Genomic DNA, 23567 nt, shown 5'->3' with positions numbered 1-23567 from the left:
CAAGAGCCTGCGGCCAGTCTAGGGAACAGGAGCTGCCTGTCCCTAAGACACAAGCAATCGGGATGACACAGCGAGAGCAATCAAAAACCTAGAGGACAACCTAAAATGTTTCCTAATTCTAATAGCATGATGGCATACAAAGCCATTCCCAGGATTACTTAATTATTCATCTAGGTTTTTCTATACAAGTAGATTAACTTATTTTTCTTCTAATTAAAAAGTTATGGAAGCTGATTTCCAGCATGTACCACACGCATGCACGTGGGCACAGTTAGGGCTGGACCCCTGAGCATTTTGTTTCGGTAACTTTCTGCCTGCAATGAAAGCAAGGTGCCCGTCAGGCTCCCTTCCATTCCCATGCCTGCCCACCTGCCACCGTGTCCCCAAGGGCCTGTCTCAGAGGTCAGCACGGCCCACTGTCCAGGTTACAGCATAAGGCAGGCTTGTTTCCTTCTTCCCACACCTGGCTGGGCTTGTCGGTGGCGCTTACCTCTCAGTCCGCAGACCTTCTTGTCATTCTCTCTGTATAAAGATCTCCACATTGAGTTTCCTGCTGGTTACTGTACAGTCCGACTGTTCTCTGTTCACAGCCCAGGATTTTAGGGAGAAAGAGGATTCTGGAGGTCTTTTTCCTTCAGGCTGACGACAGTCTGACTTAACACTACTAGTCCTGTCTACCAACACTTCCCGCAGGCCACTAATAGCTTCTTGGCTGCACTTCCCAAGGAGCCCTTGCCAGTGCTTATAGCATCTTGCCAGTGCTCTCTGGCACCTGCCATTGCTGACCAGGATGTCTGACATCCTTTCTTGGTGATGGACTATGTCTCTGCCGAGTCTCTCTTACCTCTATCAGGGTGACTTTGCGGACCATCGGCTCGCTCTTCTTTGTCCCCATATCCACTTTGTGTCCTCGGTCCTCCACATTTTGATCTTTGCCCTTCTCAGAACTACAGGAAGGAAAGAGGATAAGAGAGATGCCAGTAAGCCAGCGGCTGGAGTGGATTAGACAAGGCGTGGATCTAGGAAAGGGTTGGGATGGACAAGATGACAGGTGGGAGGGTCTGAGGAAACCACTGGACAGAGCTACATGTGGGGTTATCCAGAGGCATGGGAGACAGCTGCTCCGTCCTGGCCACAGTGAAGGGACAGGAACTAAACAAGTTCTGCCTGTTTCTGAAAAACATTTAGATGTATATATACGGAATGCCTGAAAGTTTTATCATTCCAGATGGCAACCATATTGTTACAGAATTTTTCCTAACGACAGAAAAAGGAAGAGGTTCCTAAGTGAGCCTTCACACAGCAACTGCAGAAGGCAACAGAAAGTGCAATGGAAACGGCAGGACATACACTGTGTTTGGTGTAGCACAATGTTATATGTTAGGAAAACGACTACAGAAACATGAAAAGAGAGAACCCCAGGAACTAAGGACTCGTCTTTTCCCTAGAGTATGTGTGGAAGCTGAGACCACCCTGAACAGAGCTGTAGAGGATGCAGGAAGGGTAAAAGCATGCACACAATGCATATGCACACTCGGGGTCAAGCTCTCGCTCCCACAGGAGCATCTGAACAGAGATGTTTAAGGAGGGTGAATACGTCCCTATAGTTCTAGCCAGATAGAACCATGCCAGTAGTCTAGAAGGAAAAGACCTGAGAATCTGCTTGCCTGGGAGCACATGCATACACACTCTCCATATGTGTGCACGCAGAGGGCATATGAAGCCATAGTGAGAAAGCAGCCACGTGAAAGTCGGGAAGAGAGGCCGTATTTGGAAGACATGATGTACCCGTGAAGCTTAGTCATGACAGGTTTGTAGAGCTAGCTCAGCAGGTGCCAGCCTGCATCTGACTCCCCAGAGCCACATGGTAGAAGGTGAGAATTGGCTCCTTCAAATTATCCTCTGAGCTCCACATGTATACCACGGCACACAGCTTGCCCTCCCACAGTAAAGGAATATATGGAGATTATCCTCTGAGCTCCACATATACCACGGCACACAGCCTTGCCCCTCCCACAGTAAAGGGATATATGGAGAAAGGTAATAGGTAAAACATTTAAACAGATATTTATTTCACCACAGAAATAATAAAAATATATATGGACTCTCTCTCTCTCTCTCTCTCTCTCTCTCTCTCTCTCTCTCTCTCTCTCTCTCTCACACACACACACACACACACACACACACTAGGGGTAAGGATATACAAATCCCAAGCCGTGAGATACATCTTGAATGCTAATGACTGAAATTACAGTCTGACTATATCAAGTGTTGGTGAGGAAACACAACTATCTTGCATACAGGTAAGCAGATAAATGTGAGATCATACAGATACCCACGAGAAGTGAAGACAAATGCCTATACTGTGACTTGTACACACATACTGATATTTGCAGTGGCTCCAAACTAGACAATTCAAAGAGCTATTAACAGGTAATAAACAGACAAGTTGTGGAACTTGAAACTCTAGAAGGAGAGAGGTCATTGGCTGTCAAGGGATGGTAGTTACAGAAAGGAAGAAATAGAAGGAAGATCTTTTTAAAAAGAAGAAAGTCTTTAAATATGGTAATGGCTCATGAAATCTACCTTTCTTAAAATCTGAAATGTGTAAGAAGTTATTTATTGTATATTAAGTTTATTTCACTAGACATGTTACAAATACACATGTATACACAAAACCAGACCTATAAAAATATATGTATGTATACGTGTGTGTCTGTGTGTTAGTGTGTGTTGGTGTGTATATATATATACATGCGTGTCTGTGTGTTAGTGTGTTGGTGTGTATGTATGTATACGTGTGTGTCTGTGTGTTAGTGTGTGTTGTGTTGGTGTGTATGTATGTGTGTTGGTGTGTATGTATGTATACGTGTGTATGTTTGTGTTAGTGTGTGTTGGTGTGTATGTATGNATACGTGTGTGTCTGTGTGTTAGTGTGTGTTGGTGTGTATGTATGTGTGTGTGTGTGTGTTGGTGTGTATGTATGTATACGTGTGTGTCTGTGTGTTAGTGTGTGCTGGTGTGTATGTATGTATACGTGTGTATCTGTGTGTTAGCGTGTGTTGGTGTGTATGCACTTATAGGTGCACATGAAACCCAGAGGACAACCTTGGGTGGTAGGCTGTCTGTTTCATATCAACTAGACACAAGCTAAAGTCATCTGGCAGGAGAGAACCTCAATTAAGAAAATGCTTCCATAAGATAGAGCTATAGGCGAGCCAGCATGGCATTTTCTATTCGTGATTGATGGGGGAGGACCCAGTTCATTGTGGTTGGTGCTACACCTGGGTTGGTGGTCCTGAATTCTATACAGAATCAGGTTGAGCAAGCCATGGGGAGCAAGGCAGTAAGCAGCGCCCCTCCATGGCCTCTGCAGGAGCTTCTGCCTCCAGGTTCCTGCCCTGTTTGAACTCCTTTTCTGACTCCCTCCTGTGGTGACCAGTGATGTGGAAGTGTAAGCCAAATAGACCCTTTCCTCCCTAGTCTCTTGGGTCCTGGTGTCATCACAGCCACAGTCGCCCTGATAGGACAGGTGCCATAATCAGGAACATCTTCTTTGAGATGACGGTCTTTCATTGACTTGGTGCTCACCACTTAGGCTAGACCGCTGGCCAGAAAGCCCCAAGAATTTTCTCTCTCCATCTCTCTAAGGTTGGGATTACAGTCACATGCTACCATGTCAAGCATTTTTTCCCTTGGGTTTGGGGCCCAAGCTCATGCTTCTGAGATAAGTACTTATTCACTGAGGTAGCTCCAGCCCCAATTCTGAGCCTTTCTCACTCACCTCATTGCTATCATACCTTCTTTAGGAATAGCCAAATCTATTTTGAATAATTTTAATATTATCTTAACAAGTCTCTCTGGTTTCATCATTACCTACTAATGTGCGTTCTTCTGTCAGATGTTAGACCGATGCTGTTAACACTTGAGTTACTCCCTCTATTTGATGACACCCTTTCCCCTTACTCTAAGACTATAACACTTACGACTTACCCTGGTCTCTTCATTCTCTCTCAACAGCTTTGTCTGCTCCATACACCCCAGCAGTTTCCTCATGGCTGCATAGGAGAGCAGGTATGCCCTTTCACACACCCCTGCCTTGAGGCCTTTGCATTTGCCTCTCTCTCACCACTCAGTTTATTCCCTTTTGCCTTCTACCCTTCTCTGCAAGATCATCTCTGACAGTTCAACTTAAGCCACGAGAGACCCACTGTAGTGAGTGGCTCATGTCTATAATGCCAGCTGTTAGGTGGGTAAGAAGCAGGATTACCTATGAGTTCATGGCCAGCCTAGACCATAGAACATGACAGTTGCAAATAAAAACACTAACAGCATGAAACAACACCAAAAATCTGCAACAATTATAGCTGTCTCTAGCTTCCGTCCATACTTGATTCTTCTCCACCGTGTAGCACACTCGGACACAGATGTTTTACACACGAGAAATTATAATGACAGTTCTCTGAGACAGGGTTTTCATGAGTTTTCTGTTTACTGCTGCATTCCTAGGGCCTAGAGCATGAGGAGACGCTGGTGCCTGACAGATCGGTATGTAGAAAATGATCTGCACTGCGTCTGTGCTTGACATACTCGGCACACTCGAAAGGCATACACCAGGCATTGTTCTCAGTGCACGTCAGTGCCTAGAACAGCCCCTCCTGCAGAAAACCACCAGCATTTTCTCCCTTAGGCTGACTCTCCCCTGGAAAGAGTTAGAGCAGTGGGGTCAGAACAGAGCTAAGGTCTTGATGTAGATGAATGCTTATTCTGCCTCATGTAAACCACAAGGCACACACAGCAAGCTGTGCCTCCTGGTCCTACCTTCCAATCCTCAACGGCTCCAAACTCTCCAATCCTAGAGTGACTAGTGACTAGACTACCCCCACCCCCGCCTACCACAAGTCTCCAATCCTACCACTAGTCTCTTCCCAATCGACCTTGATATCTGAGTGGCTTTCCCCCCACCCCTGACTGAATTGCCTGCCTCGTTCCTGTTTCCATGTAAATGCTCTGGATGTTCAGCTCTGAAGGCTCAGTGGAAACCCCTCACACACACACACATACACATACACACACACACACACACACACACACACACACACACACACACAAAAGGTTTCCTTTCAAAACCTAATGACATTGTCTTTGACATCTGTTCAAATCCATTCTTAAATTATTTGATTCATGAGACCAAGGACAGAAAGGAGGAGCCCTGACTTCTCCTGCTTCACTTGGCAATCACTAAGAGACCCTCCCATCCCAGTAACGACATCTTCTCATGGGAGACTGCGGCAATGACTATAGTTGAACAAGGACAGGCAAGCCCAGTGACGAGGGCCTGGAGACTGAGGTTTCATTTAGGCAGTGACAGTGTGGCCCGACAGCATCAGCACCCGGCTAACCAGAGCGGGGATGGGAAGAATTATAACCTATCTCCAGATTTTGAGTCCATGACTTTTAAAGTCTACTTAAAAATCACACACCTCTCATCTGTGGAGTAAAATACTGTCTTGCAGCGTACTGCATGGTTTGATCTGGAAATCCTCATCATCTGAATAAGAACTTTTGAAGTAGAAGGGGTGAATCTTCAAACCTTGGGAGGATGTACTTTATCTTAACTTGAACAACACACCAGAAGGAAGTCAAACAGGGAGGGTCTGTGTGCACACTTGTAGGACACAGGAGGAGCTAGCACACACCGGGGCTGTTCGTGGATACTGCATTTATGCTTTGCTGGTGACACAGAGCTCATACACTCTGACGGGAACATCTGGAGAACTGGCTGTTTCCCTGGAAAGCCTCAGAGGAGATGTCTCCTCATTTAGTGTTGCCTCACCGAGCACTTGGACTCAGTCTGTGTTATTTCAGAGCACGACTCAAACGAAGTCAATGAAAGATAACAGGAAGTCTTCTGATGTTTAGTGTTGATGTTCTGTGTTGATACTTTATATAACATTATTTCTCTGGCTTCTAACACATTCCTCAAAATCAGTAGTATGAAATTTAACTTGTGGTTTGGTCATCGTGTTATGAAAAAGGGATACAGATCATCCTTAAAAAACAGCAAAACAAAACACTGCTATTTATTATTGCAAAGTATCCAAAAGGAGAAGCTACTTACTGCCCCACAGCCTGTGGGCCCGGTCTGGAATCCAAGGATCTGCCCTTACTGAGCGACTGCTGTGAAGGAGGAGAGAAAACCAAACAGTAAGTCAAACAGGAAAGAGAACTACAGGGTCAGCACCCACACAGCCCCGACAGCTCGGAATGAAGACAGACACCCATGGTTCTACCTGTCTTGAGGTTGCAAGTCTATCCCACTAACACACTCAGTCCTAGGGAAACCAGGAGCTGGCGGACCTCAGGGTGAACACCCTTTAGGTCAGCTCTCAGAGTCTGGCACACACACACACAAAAACCCTCCCAAAGAAACAAAACCATTAACAACAACAACATCAACCCCACAAAGAAACAAAGGGAGAGGTCCTGTGAGCCGAGGTTAACTCAGTGCTGTAGTCTGTTACTTAAGCTCCGCAGGTCTTCCCGAATTGCTTCCCTCTATGGTCTCGTCAGCCCATCCATGGTTTTTTAAGTGAGGCTCAACTGAACTGAATGCAAGATTCTGAGGCTGAACACTGTGAATCTTTTACAGATTTGCTCAGTAAATCTTGCTTTATTAGTGGCACCCCTGAGAAAAGGATTGAATGCGTACTTGTGGAGGAGGTACCAACTTGTATTCCAAGTGCTAGACACTTCCTCTAGAATTTGGAGCATTAGCTCCAACCCAGAGTTCAATGAGGAAGTGGGGTTTACTGTGACACAGTACTTTATAAATCTACCCAGTACTGCCATGAAACAGACTAAATCGAAAAAAATTAGATGTTATAGAAAAGACTCATTAGACACTCAAAATAAGACAATTACTGAATAATATCCAGGTGAAAGACATCTACACAGTTATTTAAATTAAAGTCATTCAGAAGACAAAACAAAAAACTAGATGAAAGAAAAGGGCACAGCTTTTCTTTCAACCTTGCTGGAAAACCACTGCGTTCCCATCTTCTCTCCACTGACGCTCACTTTGTCTCCACACTCCTCCTTCGTAATCACATTTCTGGAGACTGAGCCTCAGCAAGCTTTAAGCTTTGTCAGCAAGTACCTTCCGACAAGCAGTACTTATTATACGGAGTTTTAAGACGACTGCTCTTCTCGACTATGGTCATGTGTTTACTATCAAGTGGCTTTAAAGCAAACATTTGAGGTGAGAATTACAAACAGACAAGGCAGGGGTAAAAGGTGGGCACTGTAGCAAGTGACCCCAGCAATACAAGAATTGGTGTGCCTTTGCCACTATAGTTGATAAGACTCAGTTAAAACATACTGAGAAAAAATACACACTCATTGTCAATTTCAATTCGAAGACTAGTTCAAATGGTTAAATTCCTAATCTGTCCTCACCCCATAGCACAACAAACAACAAAAAGGATCAAAGTCAAGCTCAGCATTAATCCTCACAGAACTTCCCCAGCTACCAAACACATGGATTGAATTAAATGGGAGGTTTGAATTTTAACAATTCTTTACAAGGTTTAAGTATCATTTCTACCTCTTTGTCCAAGAAAGGCCAGCATTTTACCAAAAAAAAAAAAAAAAAAAAAAAAAAAAAAAAAAAGTATGCTTATAAAGCACGGTAAAACCACTGCAGACATGCTGCTCTAATCTGCTTCCCATCATCTGCATCTCTTCTGCAGCTGACCAGAGAAACAAGCTGTCTCCCTGTTAAGCCAGTGGTACCCTGCTTACAGCAGACTGGATGGTAGGCTACCCTCAGATTTCTGTCTGTAGACATTCAATAGAGGGAGGGAGATAGTAATCAGAATGCAGTGTGTGCAGCAAGTCAAAAACAAATTTAATAAAAGATAGAAAACAGATTAAATATTGTCCATGCCATGTTTCCCGTTGTGTTCTCACGTAACCACCACTGGTGTACCTCATTCTTTTATAACCACCACTGGGGTACCTCATTCTTTTCCCATGATGCAAAGTGGCTTGGGCTATGTTCAAATGCTCTAAACCTTTGGTTAGTAGATCTGTCATTGTCTTTACACTGATTCGTAAGAACTCGTACTTACTTAGGACTCACACTTCACTCTAAAACCTTTACTCACTCATTCCTCGGTCTCAGCAGCAGCAGCCATATGGGAAGTGCTCATGGAGGCAGTAGGAGGGGAAGAAGGAGTTGTCTCTGTCAGCTGTTTTATTTTATCTTAAACAAAAGCCCCCACGGCTGGAAGGCAATCAGCCCACAAGTGCCCCCCACCATCGGCGAGGCCAAGGAGCATGGCAGCCGGCCCTTCCTTCCCTCCTTTCCACACACACCTCTCAGTTGGCTTGTGACTTCGTTTCCTCTTCATGGCCACCCTTGATTTGGAGAGGAGGGATGGAGAGAGGAAGATGAGCAAAGCGAGGATGAGGAAGGACAGGGTGAGCCTACAGATGCCTGCTTCCCAAACCCTCACAGCCTCTGGGATGATGGGCAGGTTAGGGTGCAATGAGGCTTACACAGGAAATGAATGATAAATAGAGTGAGTATGTGGAGATTTATCAGGAAGAAAATGACTTAAAACAGCTTTGCAAAAGAGAAACGGGCATGCAAACAACTCACCCGAATAGACACTTGTGAAAACGTGAGAACGGACATAAAGTCATATGCAGTCAGTATACAGTAGTATACAGTGTAACTAGCACACCAGCACCAGGTAAGGCAGATTTGTGAGAGAGTATAGCTTTATTTTACATGCTATTATGCACCCACTGACACATTTATTATCTCAAATGGCTCATTTCTACGTTGTGTGATTTTTTTTCTTTTAGAACTTAGATACAAGAGAGGAAGGTGGCCAATGAGGGGTGGGTGGCTCTGTTATTAATGTGTGTGGCCCAGCTCTCTTGGCCTTTATTAACTAGGACTGGGCTCAGCATGAACACATAAGGTCCCACAGCACAGCACCACGTTGATGTCTACAGACGAGGAAATGGAGGCCCAGAGTCACCAAGGGCACAGGAGCAGCTGCAGGGCTACGCCAAGTTTGCTAAAACTGACTTTACAGTCAAATAATTTTCACTATCATTTTGTTTGAAGTCTGAAGTGCCAACATGCATAAGTAGAATCATTCTGAGTAAAAACTAGGTTTGCATGGCCTGGCACATCCTTGCCAATGATGTAGATCCCACGGTTTTAAACTGTGGGTCACAGCCCTGTAACTAAGATATATACATAAGATTGAAAAAAGGGAACAAAAAAAGGTTCTGTTATGGAATGGCTAGAAATTAATAAAAGTCAAATGGGAGCTGAGTCTGAGGCTAGCATACACGTGTGCTGTGTCCTGAGTCCTTCTGCGTCATAAAAACTCACGTGTGCAGTATCGTGCACCCTCTACTCAGCAGCCCTGGTGCTAAAACCCACAGCACACACATTCTGCACCATTACACTGTTCACTGTTTCTGCTGCACAGTGCCAGGAATGTCTGAACACAGCTCAGGTGTGAGGTGACTGTGTTACGAATTGTGTTTTTATTATATACACACTTTTTTTTTGCACTTAACAGAACCAAAACATTTTCATTATGGAACAAAAGAGGAAAAGAGCAGGTCCTTTGTGTTAGTCGTTAACATGTGACAAATTACTCTATCTTGGGGATGTTGTATTAAAATATTGACTTTTAAAAGTTGCTGTTTCAGTTTCATAAACAAACAAACAAACAAACAAACAAACAAAAAACCCAAAAAGTTAACTGAAGTTGTTTGGGATTAGGAGAGATTTCCCAATCATGTCTGACATGGCTTTAATGGTTCTTCTGCCATGTATATGAAGCATTTATGCAAAGGGCTGATGGGGGACATACTCTAACTGAACGAGACCTGCCCACTCCCCACTGGCTGTCCAACCATCACCCTTTTACTTGCAAAATCAGAATGTCTACAAAGCCCACAGGAGCCAAATCTGAAGCCAACCTCCATACAAAGGGTCCCAAGGACAAGGAACTCTACCGGGCCAGCGATGGATAGGATCTCACACCTTCTTTCCTATTATTTTCTCTTAAACAAGTAACTCAGGGGAATCTTTAAGATTCTTCCATCTACAGACTTGAACAAGAAGTTGTGAACCTCAACAGAGGCAAGGGAGGTGACCTGGGATCTCTTGTCTCACAGTTATTTACACACATCTGGCCTTTGTTTCCTGGCTTGCTACATACTGTAAGATGGTCATTGGCATCTAGATATCCCTCTCCTCTCTATTTTGGCTAAACTGTAAATAAATTAACTTTCCTTTACCAATTTCCATGTCCGAGTTTCTCTGGTATAGAGGGAAACAGTAGTGGGTTTATAGACCTAAGTACTCTGTAACCCTTTCCAGTCTCACCAGAGATTCTAGAGTGAGCTTTTGGCGGTGGTATTTGATACAGTTAGGGTACAAAATGCGTCCCATTGGAGGATTAATATGGTGATGATGCAAAATTTAATGGCATTCTGTGATCAGTATGGCAGAGCCTTGGTAGAGGGCAGCCACCTGGGTTACTCCCTGGAAGAGTGTAGCCTATTTCTAGTCCCTTCCCCATTCCTTCTTTGCTTCCTGCTAGGCGGTGAGCAGCTCTGATCCATCATGCCTTCTCTGTAAGAATGCTCTACTGTACCACAGGCCTCAAAACACTGGAACCTGCAGATCACTGGCTAAAAACCAGGAACTGTGAGCCAGGATAAATTCTTCATCCTTTAAAATACTTTCAGGAATTTTGACAACAGAATCTAATTCACCTGGAGGTCAGAGGTACGCACCTATGGCCAAAGGCTAGGTACAGGGTCTACTACTCAGGTACCTCTCACCTCTACCTTAGAACGAGATTGCTTTTATCTTTTCTTACATTTTCCTGGTGTAGTAGCTGGGGATCAGACCTAGGGCTGAGCAAATGCTCTCACACTGAGCCACCCCTCCAGCCATGTCACCTCTGCCTTACCCACTTGGAAGGCTCCTACTGCACTTGTGTGAAGGTTTCTGAGACTCTGCTTATTATTTGTCTTCCTCCTTTCTCTCTCCCTCTTCCCATGATGCTGTGCTGGGCCATCTTAGGTTCCCATGATGCTGTGCTGGGCCATCTTAGGCCTCCACAGGCTGGTTCTCCTGTCTCAAAGGCATTCCCCAGTGATAGCTTCTGGTTTTCACAAATACCCTACAATTTCCTGTCACTATCTTTTACTGCTTTTGTTTAATTTTGTGACTTTATGACTAATGCCACTTCTATTCTTTAGGCTATAATGCAGTGACTATTTCTGATTTATTGGTCATCACCATTCAGACTCCACTCTCCTGCACTGTATGAGAAAACAACAGACATTCTTAAAAGTGTTAAACTAGTGAGAAGATGTCAAAGCAGGTGTCAGAGTGAGATACCCCAGGACCAGGAGAATAAAAGCAGAAAGTAATCAAAGAGTTTTCTACACAAGGAAATGCTGAGCTCTCCAAATAACCGCAGAAAGGGTGAACTTACAGAACTACAGAGAGAACTGGAATGAAAACTTGAGGGATGCATGTTTGCTTGCAGAAAGCAGGAGCCAGAGTCAACCTGGAGGCCCGGAGTGGCAGCTTGAGAAAGTGGTGTTGATTTCTTTGAGGATGTGTTAGGGAATGTGGTAGTGAGTCAGGGGGAGCCAACAACAAGATGATGACAAGACCCTGTGCCCCCTGAGGCAGGTGACCAGAGCCTGACACTGCATACCCATGAATAAACAGAGAACACAAGTGTCTAAAATGGACAACTGCTTTACTCCAAGGCTGGAAACCAGTGAGACAGCCCGCACACTCCAAGTGCGATTTATGCTCAGTAGTGGTGCTTGTGTGACCTGACTGCCTGGGGACTAAGTGACTTGGCTTGGGAAGCACAGAAATGGATTGTAGGCAAGCCAGACGGTAGAAATACCAAAGTAACCCCCCACACACATTTAAAAAAAAATGTGTACAATTACTTGTGTGTGCAAGTGTGCATGCAGCTGTGAGGATGTGTATTACAGAGCGTGAGTGTGGAGATCAGAGAACAAGCTGCAGGAATCAGCTCCTCTGTGGACCCAGAGACTGAACTCAGGTAGTCAGGCTTGGCAGAAACTGCCTTTATCAGCAGAGCCATCTTGCCCCCGCTCACTCCCTCCCCTTTTCAATTCCTGAAAACAGAAGAGTGACTTCGTCTTCTTCTTCCTCTTTTGAGCATGAGCTATTTATTAATCTCCCATCACGAGGGAACAATTCTTCCCAAAACAGGCCACACAGACTATAAGGAAATTCTCTGCATTAAGATACAAAGCATGTAGGTGGTGGCTGCTTAGACACACATACCACAACAGGGAAACAACACGGCCAACAGAGAAGGCTCATTCAGTGCCAAGTTTAAGGCAGTGTCTTGTTCTTAAATGTCCAGAAAGACATTTTATTTCATGATTAATTTGAATAAAAAAGACCCTTAAATAAGAAAAGGTTCAGTCCCCTTTACATTTCATAAAAAACAAAACTACTCAAAACCGTTAAAACCAGCACTACCATCGACTGCATCACTGTAACTGCTACGTAATAACCAGGACATAAACGGGTAGTTAATTTTCTATGGTTTGTGCTAAAATTAACATCAATTCCTCAAGCACAGTAAGCAAGCAGCAGTCGACAGGGTTAAGAGACATTTTATAAAGCAGGTCTACCGGCTTACGGGGCAGAGGGTTGGCTGGGTCTAGGCCAGATACTAAAGTACCCCCTTTATAAAGTTTAAACAACACCACCACCAACACCAACCAGCAGCCGATCCCCGACAATACATACCGTATCCCTAGGAGATGCATTATTGTCTGGAAATGCCTACAGAGTTGTGGATGAGACTCTTAAGTAGAAAGGCTGTCGATGAGCACACAGTCGTCAGGTGCCAGAGAGCTTCCAAGGAAGGGCCGTGCTGCTTGTGAAGTAAGACAGCGTGGCTAATTATAACCATTCCTGCCACTCTCTAAGGACATTTCTGACAGACGGACTGGTGGGAGCTCTTGAAATCCTATCTTTCCACTTTAGATCTCTGACAGGGTTTCAGAGAATTGTTTCTGATGTATAAATCACCCCTGAAGACATCACTGTGAGGCGTACACTGCGCTATTCTGCCTTGTCAAAGTCCCGGGCCCTGAGCGCCACAGACAACAGCAGAGAAAGAGTGGATAGTCATTGGGTAAGTACCCTAAACATACTTGTGTGCCCCACCTTAATAAAAAAGAATTTTCACTGGGAATCTATATTATCCTATAAATTGAGCTTCCAATGGAAGTTCAACACAATGAAACCAAATGGGATAAATGCCAAGTTCAGGCTCAAATTAGGAGTTGCTGAACGGGAACACAAGTATAAATGTAATTAATGGAATTAAGAAACACACGAGGGAGTATTTTCTAAGCCTCCTTTTGGGGTCAAACAACAGAGGAACTGTCTTATAGACACTTTATCCCAGAGCTCCTGTCAACTGTCTTGATCAACCCTACCCTTGGTTGCATAGTGTGAACACAGGCTGCAGCATGCCTGGCCTCATCCTGTAGAGGCCAGAGGATCCTGGATTGGTCAGAGAGAAAGGAGGGCTGACTCCTGGTGGGGGCACAGGTGCAGAGGAGAAGCAGCGGCAAGCCAGCCTATTACCTGAGAGAGTGAATGAAGACTTCCTCTGTAGATCCGCCTACCTCTCTGCGGGCTGGGGGCTCCTCTGTGTCCATGTGGGGGATGGGGCCTGGGGGCACTGGTCTACTCCGGCTGCTTCTACTGTCCCACCATTGGGGCTCCGTGTACTTGCTCTATGGAAGTGCTGTTTACAGACTAGCAGATACTCTTGCAGTATGGAATGAGTATGTTTTTGTTACAGTAGTTGCTTAAGTCATAGAGTCCTGGATGCATTGTACTTCCTCATGGAGTTCAGGAACTAGATAGTTTATTTTCTAAATCATAAGGTAAAATTTCAGCCCAGGTTTATGATTTCTATTATATTTTTGTTAGTTCTTTCAAGATAAAAGATAAGATATTCCTGAAACTTTGGAGTAAATTCTATAGAGATACACCATTACATTTTCTCTCTCAGAATTATTAAAGTAAAAGCAAAATGGTATTATTCTTTAGCAAGAGAAAGGAGGCAATAATTATAATTATTTTCAATAATTTACTGTTCCAGAATTCTATGTTTTTGGATACCATATCAAAAATTACTACTGCAAAAGTATCTTTGTTGGGTACTTGACATAAAAATAAAATATTATTCTTATGGTTTAAGAATAATAATTCCAATTTACCCTGGTATAAGACCAAATTTTTTTTTGCTATATAGTGATTTTTGAAAATAATGTCATATAGCTCAATTATAAGCTTCTCTGAAGACTAAGAGATACAAATAAAAATTGAAAGCATTATGGTTTTTATGTACCTATTGTTTTTATGAGAAGCTGATAGAATTTCTCTTATCTGATAGAACTGTGTATGTGTTTGTATGTGCACATGTGTATATGTGCAGTGTGTCTGTGTGTGTGGTGTGTGTATGTGCGTGGTGTGTGCATAGAGTAACTACCATGGAATTATCTGATGCATTGTGGTTCTCTGTTCTTACTTTGGACTATACAAAAAAAAAAAAACCCAGCATATGTCACTGAATATAAGATATACCTTATTACATATAACATATAATATCTATATAATATAGACTCTGCACTCTGGTTTAGAAACTTGCAAATTTTAATTAATCCAGATTGTTCTTACTGACTACAAGCCAGGAAAACACTGAAAATGTGTTCACATTTCTTTTACAGGAAGATAAGCTACAATGTGCATTTTTAAGAATTATTTTGGAATAGCAAAATTAATGATTATTATTTATCTAATGAGTTTTTACAAGCAATGGCCAAAGCATCAGTGCCTGCACTATACTTTCAGATGTGGTCTAGTATTTCTGTGCAGAAGTTTCACGAACTTTGGCAGCTATGACAAAAGCCATATGTACTGTCAGTGCTGAACCACTCAGAGGAGATAAATGGTCCTTTTCAGTTTTGAGTACTGTTTTTTAAAATTTAAAAGAGAAAGGAAGCCGAGCACTTACAGAAATCAACAGTCACACAGACCAGAGTTTTGTGAACTAAGAATATTCTGGGAGTTTTAGGAATTCTAAGGGTCTAAAAACAGAATTTTCTGTATTAATAAAAAACATCTCCAAGACTTACTAGTTAGAGAAAAACAACATTAGGTATAATTCTAATTTCACTAAGATAAATCAGCATGAATGAAGTCAAGAGAACACTTTAGGAGACCACGAAAATTTTAGAATCAACAGGATCACAGGTGTACAAGACTTATTTTTAATCCTGTATTATTTTATAAGAACAGGGACATATTACTTTTATAGTGTAGCAAATTAAAAATGTCTAAAAGACAAATGGAAAATAAGGGCAAGTTGTCAGAATCATTTTTTCAAAGCTTCCGAGTTTCTTTACTCCCTGATAGCACCGGCCTTCTCTCTGTGTCGGATGCAGATTGGCAACACATCTTGTACTACATCCTGATGAGCCTGGGGGAGAGTGCCCATCTTCACGTTGGCCACAAGTGCTGCTGCCAGCCACTGCTATCTCCATATGCCCTGGGAAGACCTGGGAGGGTGAGCTGCCAGCACAGGAAGGCAATGCTTTTTATTCTATAGTTTCAACAGAAGTGAACTGAAAAGGGGAAAGCCTTTGAGGTTTCTTTATCCCTTTCCTTAAAAGTATAGAGAATAGAGCTGAGTGGGCTGGTACATGGCTGTAGTCCCAGCCACCGAGGCTGAGCTGGGATAATCCTTCACCCAGCAGCAGCTCATGGCCAGTCTGGGCAAAACAGCGAGGCCACCGTCTCAAAACCAGAAACAAACCCCAAACTAAAATATACAGAATATACTTGGTGCAAGCTCCACGTGAAGAAGGCACAGCAAGACAAATGTTAAACAGGGATGTAAAACCAAACAAAAACACAGTGATACTAAATGGTGGCTGTGGAGGTGACTGTGTGGGGGAGCACAGAGGGTGGCTGGATGCTGTGGGCCACACCCTATCCAGCAGTGCCCTCCCTCTGCATGGATGCTTTCCAATGTTACGGGTCTGCTTTGTTCATGTGCACACTGAAGCAGCCCAGCAAGAGCCGCAGCCTCACTCCTGGCTCCAGTGCCACAGTGCTAGGAATGCAGGCCTCCCACAAACCCTAGTCACTGCTCATGTTCTTTCAAAGGCTTATCTTATAGATGATAAGGAGAAAGGCTCGCATATGAAATTAAGTCTTAGATGCATTTTATGTTGTGTTTATAGCACTGAATCTTGATAAAATCAAACCTTATGCATTTTGATAAAGAACTAATTAAGATATACAACTAACCAGGTGTGCTGGAAGCTCTGTTCTGCATTTCTCAAGGTTGATCAGCCTCCTGATTCAGAGCATCTAGGGCTTTTCAGTGTCTGGGGCAACGTCATGTTTATCAGCACAGTTCATTTCACACATGCTCTCTCCAGGAACCATCATAGTGTCTAATATACATGCAACGAATTCCTCAGAGGGTATATATATATATATATATATATATATATATATATATGTGTGTGTGTGTGTGTGTGTGTATGCACATATATGTATATATATACACATATATGTGTATATATATATACACATACCTAATTTTTTAAAAAGCTGGAGATTGATATATAGCTAGGCAAGTACTCTACCACTGAATTATATCCCTGATCCCCTGTAGGGCTATAACCTACACATGGATTCATATATGACAGATCACCTTAACTTTACAGTCTGATCTGTACTCCCATATCTATGGGGATATCCTAGTTCCTATCCCAAATGGATCCTTACACCATGCAACACTTTCTCTATGTGTCAGTGTTGCTGGTCATCTTTGCTTCTGCAGGGATCCAATCCAAGGCTCCATGCATGCTAGGCAAGTGTTCTACAACTGAAAGCGACATCCTCAGCCTGATTATTTTATTTTTAAAATTTTAATTTGCATACTGTATGTTTCCTTGGGCTATATCAGAATTAGGGTTTGGCTGTTAGCAAGATGAGCCTGGCACAGACTTTGGGCTAAGCTGACCATCTGAAGAGCTAGTGTGATGAATGTCTACTGGGAGGTGAATGTGAAGGTACATCTGCTGCGTGGATCAAAACTGGAACATCGACTACAGTCTAAGAGAAGACCATGATGCACTGAGTCCATCAAAGGAGCAGGGGTACAGGCAGGGGGAGTTTTCCTAAGTGGCCCCTGAGGAACACAGCACACCCGGAAGAGGACAGACAAGGCCAGTTTCACAGGAGGTATAGATAACACCTAGCATCTGGCTGACACAGAATAGTCGGAGACGGATACCCCGAATTGGGAGTTCCGTGGCCTTAGTTTCAATGGTCAGTATGGTGGCAAGTTGGGGACACCAGTAAGGTGTCATCTTCCATTGCAGTTCATACTAAACCAAAAGCCTCACTACGCCTCATGCTAACAGATTTTCACTGCATTAATTTATCTAGGGAATTCGTACAGAATTGCGATGAGTTGATGAATCTTTTCAGATTTCCCATGCGGAGTCTCTAAGCCTCACCATGGTGTTCTTGGAGGTAATGAGGTGATGAGGATAGAGCCTTAGAAGTGGGATTTGTGCTTTTCAAAACAGGCACAGACAGATTCTTCTGTCTCCTCTGCCCCTTGCAGTTGCAATGGGGCTACGACCCAGAAAGCCAGCCTTCCACAGAAGACACCACACCTAACCAGCACCTTGGTCTTGAGCTTTCCATACCACGAGACAGACCCGTTTGTTATTTAAGCCACGATGAGCTACTGCATATTGGTTATAACAGCCCCAAACTAAGACAAGCATTGGCTTAATTTCCTAAGTCCAATGTTGAATAGCAAAATAGTTATCTTCCTGTGGCCTTGTGGGGAACCTGGCTTTTCAAGTCTGCCAGCTCCTCTTGTTTTCTCCCAACTGGTGAACCATGCAGGAAATCTCTCACACTTTATTTCCAGACTTTAGTTTCTTCCCCCTCCATCTGAAAGAGATGCTGCTCTAAGCTTGGCTGTTGGCATATTTTGTTAGCCAGTTCTCCCTTGTGTTGCAGAAGGATAAGTGATAAGCTCTAACTATTGTTGAGGAGCCAGGAACATCCTGCCCCTTCCTTAGAGCTGATGTAACATCAAAATCTCCAGACATTGCTGAATGGAAGATAAGATCACTATCAGCTGAGAAGCCCTGGCCTATGGTAGGACTCAGCAACCAGTCTGTTTTTCTATAATCTAATAACCCTTCTGCATCTTTCATAATCTATTGTGTCCTGAATTTGCCTCCATAGCTTATCAGTCTGTGTCTCTTCAATACTTGAAAAAAAACCTGATAGCTGGTTTCCCTCCAGTCCCTGCTCTCTCCAGTCACTGTTCCCTCCAGTCTGAAGTGACACTCTGAGAGTGGCTTACACTTGCTTGCTACTTTGATCCCAGTGCAACCCTTTCAGAGTCCTCCCAACTGCCAAATGATCAGTAGTACCAAAGAGTCCAACTGTTTGGCTGGCAGATGTGCACCACCCTCAGCCTGTAGCCCACATGTTCAAGGACAGCTACGAGGGAGCTCTAATACAGGCCTGTAAGCTTATTTAAACAAAACAATAGAGCTTTGTGTGTCTGTGATTTTGTTTTCTCTTTGTAACCTGACTGCTTAGTTTTCAGCAGGAATTTTGTAGACAGCAAGGTAGTGTCACAATGTCAAACAGTTGGACGTGCCTAGATATGTCCTTTGTCTGGTGTTTCCAGTCTTTGACTCCCTCAGTATCAGTGTCAGCTGGCTTCTGCCTTTGCCTTCTCTTGGGTGTTCCCGGGCCTTACTCAGGCCACTGCCCTGACCACAGACTGCGCGTTCCAGTCAGTGCCCTGACTATCCTGTCCCTCTCCATGGAGCTGCACTTTCCCTCCAACACAATTCTGCACTTTTGGAAGCTTGTGAGTATTTCTACCTGGGATCACTGGTGACATCAGCAGCAAACCAATACCCAGACTGAGCTAATCAGCTCTGACTGCCCGCTCTGCCTCACCTCTGTGTTCCCAGATCTTCCTAGCTCATCCATTCCGTAGTTCTTGTCGCCTGCTTACTTACATTGTAACCCAGCGACCTCAGCATTATCCTAGGTTCTAATGTCACTAATTCACTGGAGCGGCGAGCAGAATTAAAGACCTGGCTTGCCTCCCACCCCTCTAGTTCAGTCTTATGTATTTCATTTCCGTGTATCCCTCTGTTTTGCCTCTACTTACCCCCGTGCTAGCACTATAATTATCTTTTTAACATGGGCATCCTTTCATATCATTTTCCAGGGTGCCTCCTCCAGGGATCCTTGTCCAGAGGATAAAATCTAAGCGTGGAGTTCCCTAGGCTGCTGGTGGCCCCGTGTCTGCATTTCCTCTAACTTTTCCCCTTTGAGTCTCAATTCCCCAAACACAGTCCTAATCTACCTTACGTTATTCAAGTCCCCTCTTTGGGAATGTTTTGTCCTAACTTCACGCAGCACTACTTTTTAAGTCCTAGAGGCTCCAGGCCATGCATTTCCCCCTGGCAACTATTCCTCGCCTTCCCAGGACAGAATGAAAGGCTTTATTCCCATGTGCTGCTAACGCATTAGGAATATAATGCATATCACCTCCATTCTAGTTCCAAGAGTCTGCTGAAGCTCACAGGTGGCTTACCAGCAGCTTGTTAAACCCACACAGGCAAGTGTCTTGTTCTACCAGCTTCATCTGGGGCTAAAAGACTGTTCAGTATGGAAGAACTGAGGAACTCCATGCTGATCCAGCACTCAAGGTAACACGCTGAACACACACTGGCCCAGAGCTCAATTGCCCAAAACCTTTCACTATGACTTACAATGACACACACACGCTATATACTTGCTTATATATCGTATATTATATATATATATATATATATATATATACACACACACACACACACACACACACACACACACTACTCACAGTCAAGGGCTCCGTGACCTACGGGAAGAGCTAACATCACACAGTAGAACAGGTCTAACAAGCAATCCTCATATGAATCACTACTCTCAGAAGAAAGATACTGACCACTGTTTCTGATGGCACAGGCTTTAAAAGGCAATGGCATTTCTCTGGCTGATAAGGGCTGAAAACATCTTCAGTTATTATCAGGTGAAATTACTATCAGGTGAAAGGAACTGCCTTAGCGAGAGAGTGTCTGTGTTCTGTGGACTCTTGTGACCTCTGGCATCAACAGGTATCATCGAGATGCAACTGTAAGGTGGACAGCAGCACCTACAGTCACAGCCCCACTTGTGGGTTGTTGCCCCCACAGGCTGTGGGTTGGGGCTTTAGGACTTTATCCTCTCTGAGCCTCCTTGGTTTCCTTATCTGGAAATGGCTGTAATGTTAACTTTATATATTTCTCATTGGTGCCCAGACCAAAAGAAGTACCAATGTCAACAATGGAAGATCATAAGCATGAAAAGTAAAGATTATACAGACCAAGAAATCAAAGCCCCACCCACACAGCACCCATTAGCGACGGTACGAACACAGCACCCATTCCTGCCGGTGGTGCGTACCTTTTGAGAAGCCAGAGGCTTTTCTGGTTTGGTTTTCTCCTTGGGAGTTAAAGGAGGGGAGCGTTCCTTTACCTTCGGAGGGGAGTCTCGATACAGGGCTGCAATTAAAGAAGGAACTCAGTTACTTAAATCCACTCAAGAACAAACTACAACAGAGGGTAGACACGGAGATGAAAAGACACTGACATTCAATTCTTTGATGTAACAGCAAGTGATATGGCACTTACTGTTAAGGCGGATTGTAGTCTGACCCATTGGTCATGACTGGAGAGTGTTAACTGTGAGGAGTTTAGACCTGCAGAAGGCATCAATCCCTTACTGTGCTGTCACACAGAGGCTTACCATAGTTGCTCTCAGTACGCAGTTACCAAGAACCTAATGTAGGCAAGGTTATGTTGGGGAGCAACACTATCGCTCTTCTCAAGGAACTCTTGTCTGCCTAGAGCAGAGATTCTCAACCTCCCTAACGCTGTGACCCTTTAATACAATTGCTCATGATGGGGTGACCTGCAACTCTGAAGTTATTATGTTACTACTTCATAAGCGTAACTTTGCTACTGTTATGAATTAAATATCTGTGCTTTCCGATGATCTTAGGGGATGAGACCCACAGGTTGAGGACCTTTGGCCTATGAAAGGCAGCTGATAACAGAGAAAGTGACCTGGGGGCTGAAGTCCTGAATGGAGGAAGGTGCATCAAGCTCTGAGGAACATGTGGGACTGTGCCTGGAAGGGGGACTGGGGAAGAGAGTGAATAAACATGGACTTAGAATTACATCTAAGGTTTAAAAAACTTAAAACCCCTTTAACCTAAGATGATAACCTAATAATCTACTGACTCTACATGAAGTGCATGTGTATAAAAAGCCACATGGGAATCTTCAAGGGCTAAAATAAAAATCTAGTTTAAGAATAATTTGGAATTGAGACATTTCAAAGATGTATTTAATTGAAATTGTACAATTAAGTTTCTGAGATATTAGTGCATGTGGGTTGGCATTACTCTGAGGTTTCTGTCTAGCATAGAGAAAAGGGTGTTGGCTGTGATTAAGAGAAACGGACAGAGCTTTCTTTCCAGTGGCTCACACTGTGTAGCAAGAGACTGCTGTCTTCTTTATTTTGCTGGTTCAGTTGAACACTGGGAACAAACTCTGTTCATATATAAACTCTTACATTTGCTTCGCATATGTGGCTTTAGATAAAGATCAAGGACAATTCTTCCCACTGTTTTTAGAATGGAATATGTTGCTGAGAGTCATTGTTCCTTTTAGTGCTAAAATGCAGTTGCACTTTTGTTAAATCACGGGACCAAGTAGGATAAGGGAAGGAGAGAACCTGTGGGCTGTGAGCCTCGGCTACTGTGTTCTGTATTCCTCAGCACTCGGAGGCCCTTCTCCTGTTTGTTCTCACCCACACAAGGCTCTCACAACAAGGGCTGAGTGCAGACAGCGTTGAGTCTTGTAGGACACAGTAAGAGATGGTTACTGCAGGATGGTCACGGCTTAAGGAGCCAATTCTGTACAATGCCATCAGCCACCACTGTGGGAGGGTTACTAGATAAGGAAAATAAGTTTTCTTAGATTTTAACTCATTGCATATCAAATGTCTGTGGCCTTGCAAGAAGGCAAGCTTATGGCTTTATTTCTGGAGGTGTGATCTTTTTATATTGTCAAGTAAAAGCATGTCTGTAATGCTTTCACTGGTATTGATGGGAACGGGTTGTAACTCCGAGTCAGTCAGACACCCTCCAGCAAGAGTGCACACAGCAGCTCTTGTCAATTGCAGCCCAGCTGTGGCCTGAGCCAGAGCTGGCTTAGGAACTGAGGGACATTTGGATGGTAATGCCGGTCAGGAAGTTACAAGTGTGGAGCTAGTGGGAGAGGACTTTAAAGCAGTCTTAAGTCTATCTGGGAGTTACCTTTCCTACAACTTCCTTTCACCCTGCCTAAAGCTTTCTCCAGTATGCATGCATTTTCTTTAGCCAAAGAATGCATGGAGGAGAGTTTACAAGCCATTATTAGTTCCTTAGAGAATACACAAACCAGGGACAAATAGAAAACTAAAAATTGTGCTGTAGGAGAGGGAAGTGGGTACTTTTTGCACTCCTTGGTACTTTTAAGGGGCGGAGCTTGCTGAGGAGGAGGGAGCTGCAGCAAGACAGACACCAGTGTACAGCTTTGGGAAGGACCAGTGGGCAGTAACGGGGCACATTAAAGGGAAGGAGATGGAGCTGAGCGTGTCAATCAAGGAAGACACTCTTCTTCCTCCTTTTAATTTAGAAAAATATCCTTTTACTCTCAAATTCTGGAACTTAAGCCAGGAATTAATAGTACATTTGTTCAGTCACAATATGTTTTAAACAGGGCTTCAAAGATTAGCATGAAAATCAATGATTAGGAATAAATAATTGCTTGCAAAAACAAAAGGCAACCAGAACCAGCACATCAGTGTCTATATAAGAAAGCTTAGCCGATGTAGCTCAACGTCCTGACTTCTAAGGTGAAGAAGTCTCCTTGGTCAGTATAAGCTGCGCGCACGTGGGCTGCATGCAGTTCTCCGAGCTAGAGAACTGGGCTCTCCCAGCATGGCAGTTAGCACAGGTAATTGGGACTCATTCTGAAGAAGCAGCACTACTGGGTGCCCCTCCTCCAGGGCAGTCCACCTCAGCCTCGGGCTCTCTGGGGCTCTCCTCGGTAGCTCTAGGTCAGCTCTCAAATGCAATATCTGCCTCATTGGGAAGTGTTTGTGCTCTCTTCTTCTCATTTAATGAATTTAATACCCATGAGAGGATATAGGTACAGAGACAAAATTTAGAGCTAAGATGAAAGGATGGACTATCCAGAGACTACCCCATCTGGGAATCCATCCCATCATCAGCCACCAA

The 23567-nt window shown here is 43.8% G+C and overlaps 1 protein-coding gene across 6 annotated transcripts in view; it reads right to left on the bottom strand.

Moving 5' to 3' along the window:
- The window catches only part of Ahi1 (Abelson helper integration site 1), a 129036-nt gene that overhangs the window by 4853 nt on the left and 100616 nt on the right, over positions 1-23567 (bottom strand). For 4 of the 6 annotated variants that reach the window (XM_021221070.2, XM_029532960.1, XM_029532963.1 and 1 more), the window contains 3 exons: positions 20684-20781; positions 6122-6180; positions 845-947 (listed from right to left, as the gene is read on the bottom strand). In XM_021221070.2, the coding sequence (XP_021076729.1) occupies positions 845-947; positions 6122-6180; positions 20684-20781 (260 nt within the window). Of the gene's footprint in view, positions 1-844; positions 948-6121; positions 6181-8379; positions 8422-12859; positions 12987-20683; positions 20782-23567 lie in introns of those variants that run through there. The other 2 variants (XM_029532962.1, XM_029532961.1) reach the window with 2 other exon arrangements.

This window comes from Mus pahari, chromosome 21, assembly GCF_900095145.1.
Source record: "Mus pahari chromosome 21, PAHARI_EIJ_v1.1, whole genome shotgun sequence".
Taxonomy (NCBI): domain Eukaryota; kingdom Metazoa; phylum Chordata; class Mammalia; order Rodentia; family Muridae; genus Mus; species Mus pahari.
This window is presented reverse-complemented; position numbering and strand designations above follow the sequence as displayed.